Source organism: Montipora capricornis, chromosome 12, assembly GCF_036669925.1.
Source record: "Montipora capricornis isolate CH-2021 chromosome 12, ASM3666992v2, whole genome shotgun sequence".
Lineage (NCBI taxonomy): Eukaryota > Metazoa > Cnidaria > Anthozoa > Scleractinia > Acroporidae > Montipora > Montipora capricornis.
In genome coordinates, this window is record NC_090894.1 from 12,438,257 (window position 1) to 12,447,021 (window position 8,765).

The window sequence follows — 8,765 nt, forward strand, 5'->3', positions numbered from 1 at the left end:
TGTACTCATCTGCCACCTTCCAGCCATCAACACATTTATCCGCGATCCTGATAAGCTTTCGCCGTTTTAGAATTAATCCCTTTCCTTCTTTTATCAACTCGCTCACCGCAACATTGGAACCATCAGCCTCCTCTCTAATTCTGTCAAGGACAGAATCAAGCTTGGCGTTGTGCTCAAACTGCTTTTGGTTTCCCTTGAATCGGAGTCGACCGACTTGCTTGTCAGTCCCTGATTTTCCCTCGATCTGTTTGCCTTTTTCTTCAAGTTTGACCTCTAAGGAGCTCTTGAATATATTGAACACATTTTGCACAAGCGGCGACTCTGCCATGCGTGACTGCGTTTGGTTTGACCTTCTGGAGGTTTCCGCGACTGATGGGTTAAGATTAAACGCAGATTGGCTGGTACCAGCAACTGGCCGATAGCGTAGATAATCCTTCTCGGCCGAGCAACTGTCGCTGTTCTCCATAGTAAATCTCTACAAGAAAAGACCGAAGTTCTGGGTCGCTAGCGTGAATGGAAAGTGGCGCGAACAACCAACCTTAAAAACCCTTGCATAAACAATAGAAACTCCAACGTGTAAATAGGCGCTAACGACCTTGCAATACAGTTTCCCAAGGGACCGCAGTGCACAAAAAAAGATATCAACCATATGAAAATATATTTCACGCGGTGCTATTATGCTAATAAGATTTTAACTCCTGCATATCAATGATGTCCGGCCATTCTGCGCCATGAGCCTGTACACTGTTTCTATGGTGATTGAAACCAAAGTTGTGATTGGTTGATTTAAACTGCAACTTTGAATGTGATTGGCTTATTGAACTGTCCGATAACAACTTGGCATTCAAATTAGTGGAAAATCTGAGTTTTTTTAAAGGAATCATGGGCAATCAGGGCAAGATTGCCAGAAATTCAAAGGTTTGTAAGGAAGTTCAAAACGATGAAAAGTGTTCATAATATGCAATTTTTGGTTTTTTGTTTTCCAAAACAGAAGATATGCGCTCAAAGATGCGGCAGAATAAATTTGGAGAGAATGGATGTTGTAGACATTATTTTATTAAAAGGAGTTTCTGCCATACATTTCCTTTAATTCCAAAGGCACAAAATTACAGAGAATGTATGGAGACAAAAAAATGAAATATTTAGGAATTCCAAACAACGGATACCAAGTCTAGTTCATCTCAGTAGTTGTAAACATGAACTTATTTGTTTGGTTTATGAAGGAGAAAGTCTATAAAGTTGAGTCATGAACAGTATATTTTGCTTCGAATTTCCATACAAACCTTTGAATTTCCCGCCATGTTGTCCTGATTACCCATGATGCAATCAAGAGCGTGAACTCGTCTATTATTTTGAAAAACAACCCTAATTAACGAAGCTATAGAAACTATCAATACAAGAATTTACACTTCGCGAGACATTTTTATTCTTTAAATCTAAATAGCTAGGGCAAAACCAGAATGAATGTTTTCTTAGGGATGTTGTGACAGGATTTGAACGCTTCACTTGCCCACAGGAAACCCATTTTGTAATAATAGTTTTTCAATTTCATTAACTAAAGGCAAGAACGCATAAAGAGGAATCAGACCAAAAACGAAAACAACGATAGGTCAAGGTGCGAACTAAATTAACCTCGTGCTTTCGTGGTGTGAAGGAGTCGAGTCGAGTCCCATTTCATGTAAAGGCCGGTGAATAGTTTCTTCCTGTACTTGGTCATCGTTGAAACATATGTATGATTTTGCTCGCGTTTGACAAGGCCGTCAAAAACGGAATTTTATGCTTTTCTTCGAATTTCATGGTAAATTTTATGCTAATCTTAGTTGTCAAACAGGGTGAAAGTGCCACTGTCATATGTCACTGTCATAAATGGCGACCACTTTTTCATTCTTTTGTGTTTATGTTAATTAGACCTACTGCCCTCATTTTGAAACAAATATTCTTTTGAAATTTGCTCGTTGTAGCGACGCTACAAAGGGTAATTAGCATTAAACAAAAGGGTATTTTCTTGGGCCGCCATTATGAAAGAGGTCTATACTCGTACCTAAACCAGACAGATGGACAATCCTTCCTCTCTTGTACCAATTCTTGTTGAAAGAGGCACATGAAAATACATGCCCAGGACGGTGCCACTTAGAAAAAGAATGGGTACAAGGGAGGAAAGATTGTCCGTTATCTAGGTTAGGTAAGCTCAAATGCCTGCGTATTTTCGTTCCATTGGGGTCAACTTTGGGTTTCATGCCAATGGGGTCTTATCTGATTTGTCGGAGAAATTTCAATTAATTAATGAAAATGGACTTGCTGTGGAGGATCAATTTCTACTGAGTTTTGTAAGAAGACTTGAGTACATCTAAAATGTTTAGTATATTCGGTACCAATCGAAGAGGGCACTTGTTCCAAGACATCTCAGCTGTAGGATACTGATTAGTGGATCGAATTGAACATAATCGTGTAACACAAGACTCATTAAGATCAACAAGTTTATTGTTTTGCACCCTTACTCTCCATTTGCTCTCTGGCTTGCTAGCGATTGATATTTTATTTAGTTTCTGTTTAGTTCTAATGCAAAGCAACTACCGTTCAAGCCTTCCTTCTCCTTTCATTACTTGGTGCCGATCGCGTATCTCAACTCTCGATGGTTGACATATGGAAGACAGGGAAGTGAACCACAAACGCCTTCCACGGGATACAACAAGGCACCATCTTTGTCAGCATGGCTACCAGGAACATATTCTGGATCACCATCGACACAGATGAAATCACGTGAATGTCTGTGACCATGATTTTCAGTCATCAGATACCCATGATACTCTTCGGTCCATCCAGATGGACAGTCATTCCTTGCGGGCATTATCAGCATTGAACCACGTGACGCCACGAAGCAGACAACACAGGGGGCTTCATGATCATGGAGATTTCTCTTAAAAGGGTCTCCGTTGTATTCACTGACTTTATACTCAGTGCCGTAAATGTATCCTGCAGTCTGGTGACCATCTTTGTACTTGTCGTACTTTGGATTGTGAGGAAGACAAAGGTAGTTAGCTCCACCACCGTAGTGGTTGTGCCATTCACCCCCAATTATCCCTAAAACGTGGAAATGGTATGTAAAACGCGTTTAGCTTGCTCAGAGAGGAAAAAAAACAAGTACTGATTCCAAATTAAATTACACTTCTAAAGGAATTCTCAATGTTGTTGTTTTTGGCCGTTATTTCCATGCTATGTTTTCATTCAGTCTATTTTTAGCGAGGTCAGTATTTCCTTTTGATTCATGTTCCTTTTGCGTAATTCGTTTTCTACTCCCCACGACCCCTGTGACTTATTATTATACCTATAAAGAAGGGAAAATTTGAGACTTCAAGAATTTTATCACAAGCACCAAAACATGAAGCAAAGTAAGTGTAATTGCTTGGGCCAGCTGCTATTTTCAACTGATGCAATAAGCTTTTTTCACGGAATGCCTGGTGATAGGAAGCGTTCAGTTGCCTTGTTCAGTGATTTTTATACCTTTATAAACAATCTGAGCACCGCTGGGACATGTGGTCCTTCCCCACCGAACATACTTCACCCCTGACTGTCCAGTTCCGTTTTGTCCTTTTTCTCCTTTGGCTCCTTGAGGTCCCTGGGCTCCTTGTTGTCCTTTAGGACCAGGAGGGCCTGGTAACGGTGTGTTTGTGCTAGGCTTTCCTGGTTCCCCTGTGGGGAAAAGAGGTACACTCGCATGTGTCATCATCATTTGTTGTGTGCTGATGGGAAAAGTTGCAAGGGAGCAGTTTTCCATGGTCACAAACAAAAGGGAAGACGGGGACGATGTTTAACTCGGTGTGAAACTAATTTTTAGCATAAAGTATGGGCAAAAGGTAGAAACGACATTTCGTTGCTTACTGGAGCAACATTTATAAGGTATTCACTATGTCAGACAGTTATATAATTTTTACGCACACCTGATTATGTTGCTGAAATAATCAAAGAAATAAGGCATGTTTCCCTCCTTTTTGATTGGCCAAAGTAATTACTTGCATTGGTTTTGGTTTTCTAATGTTCTGTTTGTAGTTATCCTGTATTCAGTTTGGAAATGATCCGATGAAAGACGTTTAAACACTTCTATTTGGCGATTGGTTGAATCAAATCATCCTCAGCTTGGACCAGTTTGAACTTTTTTATCTTTTTAAAGGGGCTCTACCACGCTATTTTGCTGCTACAATTTCAAAGCTTTAAACTGTGGTGGAGGCCAAAAGATAAAATTTTTCCTTTGTTCACAGCAGACTCCATTTTTCAGATGAGACTAATTTTCTTTTTTCTTTTTTTTTTTTTTTTTTGAGTACTGATGGAAAGAATTGAAGTTGATTTACCTATAGATTAATGTTTTTCCTAGTTTTGGCTCCTTCTCTCAGAAACGGCCACAAATTTCGTTGTAAACACCTCCTCCTCCTGTACATTAAATTTGATATACCATAGCCAGCATGGTTTTATTCATCACGAAAGCGGTGCTTTCTTCACAGTTTCAGAGGTTTTGGGCCGGCAGAATTAATTCGAAGACAGCGAAATCTATGACAGCTCTATGAAGTGAAGTCTCTGAGCAGTGTGGAGTTTGGTTTACCTTTGAGGCCTGTTTTTCCATCCGAACCAGGGATACCAGCCAATCCTGGTTTCCCTGGTGGACCAGGGGGTCCAGGAGGTCCCATCTTTTCCTTTCCACTGTTTTGGATATTCTTTCCTTTGAGAATGAAAATGGTACAAAAGCATTCAGTGTCTTAGAGTTCACCAATCGGTAATTCCTTAAAAATTGTTGTTGGCAGTTATCTTAACCTTGAACTACTTTCCTTACAAACATAACCTAACGAAAATAACATCTTTATGCCAGAACTTTGTTGCGCTCAAGTACTGGCATGAACATTACAAATCAGAGGAGAGTTTATTTTCTGTTTTGTCTCTAATAAATAAAAAAACTGAGAAATAACTGATCTTTTGAATATCATTATCTTATAATCATGGGTGGGTTTGATACCAACCCAATAGGTAGGCTGTAAGTGAGGAGTAAGAATCTCCACTTGATCCCAGAGGAGGGGACCGCATCAGTGCATCAAATCTACAAAAAAATATATATTGAAGTGTTGATATTCATCTGAATTGTTGATTGTTATCAGATGGTCATGTCTGAGTACCCAAGCTCAAACAGGTAAAGGCATAATTATATTTTAGGGAAAGAACCCACAGGCTGAACAACTGTCCATGTTGAGTTAAATGTTACAGAGTTTTACAGAGATGATGCTAACTTTTGATTGCGTACTAGATCTGATTGGAACAAGCCCTGCAGACATGTGGAAGTTTTCTGGTGGTGTGATTTTATTTATTTTATTTAATTTTATTTTTTTTCGTTTGAGCTGACATTTTACATGATATCCTGCATGGAGTGGCGTAATTGATATGGCTCTTTCCTTCGAGGCTTTTATTGATTTTTTTTCCAAAGCGTTTACATTGCCCCATCGTTTTGATAAATACCTCCAAGCGGAGTATTTTCTAAACAACAAGTTTAATTTTGCAAGGAGATCACTTCATTGGTATAATAAATTTAATTTTAGCGAACTAAATTTCTCTTTCTGCGCAAAAATCGACAGACTCATTCACTTCTACTGAACATTTCACACACACGCACGAAATTGAAACTGCAGCAATATTTCTCATCTGGGGCTCGGATTTTTCCGAGTCTCCAGTGGGTTCCATTATCACCATTTCATTTATTGTGTATATTATTCTCACATTTGCTTAATATTTCCCTTGGAGTTAAATTAACTGGCAACATTTTAATACTGCTAGAAACAAGAATAATTAAGAGATTAAGAGATACCAAGTTTCTGAAGGAAGTTTTAGCCTTTGCTAAATCAATTTCAAGCTGAAATTTTTTTTCTGAAAATTATTGATTGAAGTGTAAACAAACTCCCAACGCATGAAGCCCAATTGTATAGGAATGTTATGAAATTATTTTGGTGGCCAGGAGACTCGACGAAGCACTTTTTGGGATCATGGTTCTTATTTCGCAAAAATACACCATTGGAAACAATGAACAAATCAAGAAAAAATTGAAAAGATTAATCAGTCTCGACCGGAGAGATGACAATACGTTATATTTGAGATTGGGAGGATAAGCAGCTATAAATTATCGAGGACAAACCTCTCTTCAAGGATTTTCACTCGTTTTTCAATGTCCTGTGGGTTTTGAGTGGTGTTTTTCTTAATTCCTCTGCGTTCGCGAAACAGCATCGACTCAGTCTTTTGTCCAGTTGCATGGACATCGTGATTATTTGGACGCTGATCATCCATGGCTGAGATGTGAACCAAAATGGTAAAGCACATCATTAACACAACAAGGAAACGCAAACCACCACAAGGGGTTTTCACTCGCGGGTACTTCATAGCTGACGAAATGGTCTTCTTTGATCACTGCCTTCGGTACAAGTAGAGTATCAAGTTGGAGAACCGAAATAAATATACCTTAGGTGAATCACAAGAAAGAAGTTTTATTGATTCTGCAGAGAGCTTCACAAAGATACAAGCTTGAACTTTTTCGCGTTTACAACTGAGATGCTTTTGACTGAACAAAGAGTCACGCGCGTAAATGTCAATATGTCAGTCAACGGATGGAAAATTATTTTCACCTGGTGTACACAATCAATCTACATCCAAGTGGCCCGGGAATAACAATATTTTTGTGACTAAGAAACTCTAAGCGATAGCCAACGAAAATAAGCTTTGCCTTTAATGGAACCGCAACCCTGAAATATTTCCCTTGAACAGTTGGACTGCTCAGACAGATTTGCATATAAATATTTCTAGGATAATGATAAGTGCACGTGGTTTCAAAGTAACTTTGCTCGGTTGGCTTTTCTGAAAGACTAGCAAAAGGTTATGAAATCTAACAGCAGGAAATGACAGTGCTTCATCATTAACTGTTTTCAAACCGTAGTTTTGGAAGCGTGTTTCCATGCCAATTGCCGTTCTCGGCCTGACGACGACGTGAACTGAGCAAATTTTAGGTTATGTGGAGGTCGTGAGCATCTGAAAATAACTTTTCAATTGTCCATGTAGGGTACTGTAAAAATAACATTCTACATCTGACTTAATTGACGACGGTCTGTGCAACAGAGAGCGCCGATCTTCCGCATACATTGTTGACATATTACAGTTCTTAGAGCGGCGTTCTTACCTATAAGACGACGGATTTAGAATTGTCTGTACCTTTCTCTTGAACCAAAGAATGCAGAAAAGCTAGAGTGACACATTTAATAAGCTTTCGGCGATTTAATGTCTTCGCTCCCCAAGGATCTTTCTGTAAGCCAAGTGAATTCAGTGTTAGAATTAAAATGCTCTGGTTGTTGATAGAAACAATTGGGTCATTTGTTGAAGAACTGGAAAAGTTGACATGCCGAATGAAATTTGGTCTGTACAATGCGATGAAAATCCGTCCTTAACCTTTAGCATGAACGGTTGTCAGTTTGAATAAGATGAAACGTACGCGAACATGTCGTAAATGATGTACTTATGTCTCATTTGTCCATAACAAAGAGCTTTGGCAAGGACGAGGATGCAACGGAAACAGCGACTCGTCCTAAACTAGGTTTTAATGCCGCAAAAAGGCGTGCTGCATTTGCAGCATATATTTCTCAATACATTTCTTTTCCGTCCTCTGGAAAACAAGAAAGTAAAGCAGAGTTTAAGAAACGACGAAGGCCAGAGTAAAGAGAACGCAACGTATATCATTTGGTTAAAAGAGAAAAAATAAACGTAGTGGGCACTTGTTATCACGTATTTCTGCCAGTACTTTGCGACATAAAATCACGAAATTTGAGCCGGGTTTTGACAATAACGTGAGGAAGCGTTCGTTTTCAATTGAGTTTTAGGATACTTCGCCTCATGACATGAACGAGACAGAATAATCGCGGAACTCTTACGAAAGCGCAAAGTTTATATTTTGAGGTGACGTTTTCAGTTCGTCGCCGTCGTAGATGTTGAAGTCCCTAATAAAGTAAAATAGGAATAAATGTAACCACATTCAATCGATGAAGTTTTGACGACAACGTGAACATACTTCCAAGCAATCCTTCATTCTCCATATTTACTTCAATAACGAATTCTTTCAATACAATACACTTGGAGCATTTTCGCCGATATTGTGATACTCGAACAGTGCGGGATATAGACGGCAAACAGTTCTACGATAGCGTCAGAAAATGTTGATTCATTTTTCAAGCTTTCGTTAGCGTCGCTGTCTTCCTCTCAAAGGTATATTAGCAATACAAAACTTTCTTACGTTTTATTTACATTCATTTACAGTATGAAAGCAATAACGGTTATAAACATCAAAACAGATTTTGTGGGGCTCTTTTTATTCCCCTTCCCTTTGTAACAGTTTTGCATGGGAAGGGTGACCTTTTAGTGTACTCACTGAGTTAGTGGTTCCTCTCGTGCTATGGTGTATGATTTGAGGTTTGGGGATTCCTAAAGCAGCACTGAAACGGGAACACTAGAGGTAAATTTTGTAACACGAAAGGGCTCTATTGGCATGATTGTAATAACGCAAAAAAACAGCAAAATATGCCGGGAGTTGATGACATAATGGGAATAGATGAATAGAATCACGACGAATAAAGATAGGCTGAGTGGTAAGAGTTGTATTTACAATGAAAATTGACCGTGATAAATTCAAGTCAACACAATATTACCAAGTTAAATACAGCCACCAAATTAACAAATCACTGTTGCATCGGGATTTA

At 38.9% G+C, this 8,765-nt stretch overlaps 2 protein-coding genes across 2 annotated transcripts in view; both read right to left on the bottom strand.

Annotated features, from left to right (window-relative positions):
* LOC138026737 (uncharacterized) overlaps positions 1-798 on the bottom strand; it is a 5,114-nt gene extending 4,316 nt beyond the window's left edge. The window contains exon 1 of the mRNA XM_068874189.1: positions 107-798. Within this exon, the coding sequence (XP_068730290.1) occupies positions 107-466 (360 nt within the window). The 5' untranslated portion in view covers positions 467-798. The remainder of the gene's footprint in view (positions 1-106) is intronic.
* Positions 799-2,463: 1,665 nt separating this feature from the next.
* LOC138027703 (short-chain collagen C4-like) lies at positions 2,464-8,390 on the bottom strand. The gene is made up of 6 exons (XM_068875282.1): positions 7,744-8,390; positions 6,167-7,360; positions 5,007-5,083; positions 4,595-4,711; positions 3,502-3,690; positions 2,464-3,081 (listed from the first exon to the last, which is right to left on the bottom strand). The coding sequence occupies exons 2-6, from the start codon at positions 6,406-6,408 to the stop codon at positions 2,600-2,602; spliced, it is 1,107 nt and encodes a 368-aa protein (XP_068731383.1). The 5' UTR covers positions 6,409-7,360; positions 7,744-8,390; the 3' UTR covers positions 2,464-2,599.
* Between the last annotated feature and the right edge of the window lie 375 nt (positions 8,391-8,765).

Coding starts and splice junctions, on each gene's coding strand:
- LOC138027703 (XM_068875282.1), bottom strand. CDS start 6,408: ATGAAGTACCCGCGAGTGAAAACCCCTTGTGGTGGTTTGCGTTTCCTT. Junction 5,084..6,166: donor GTGAAAATCCTTGAAGAGAG/GTTTGTCCTCGA, acceptor ATTTTTTTGTAG/ATTTGATGCACTGATGCGGT. Junction 3,691..4,594: donor TGGAAAAACAGGCCTCAAAG/GTAAACCAAACT, acceptor TTTTCCCCACAG/GGGAACCAGGAAAGCCTAGC.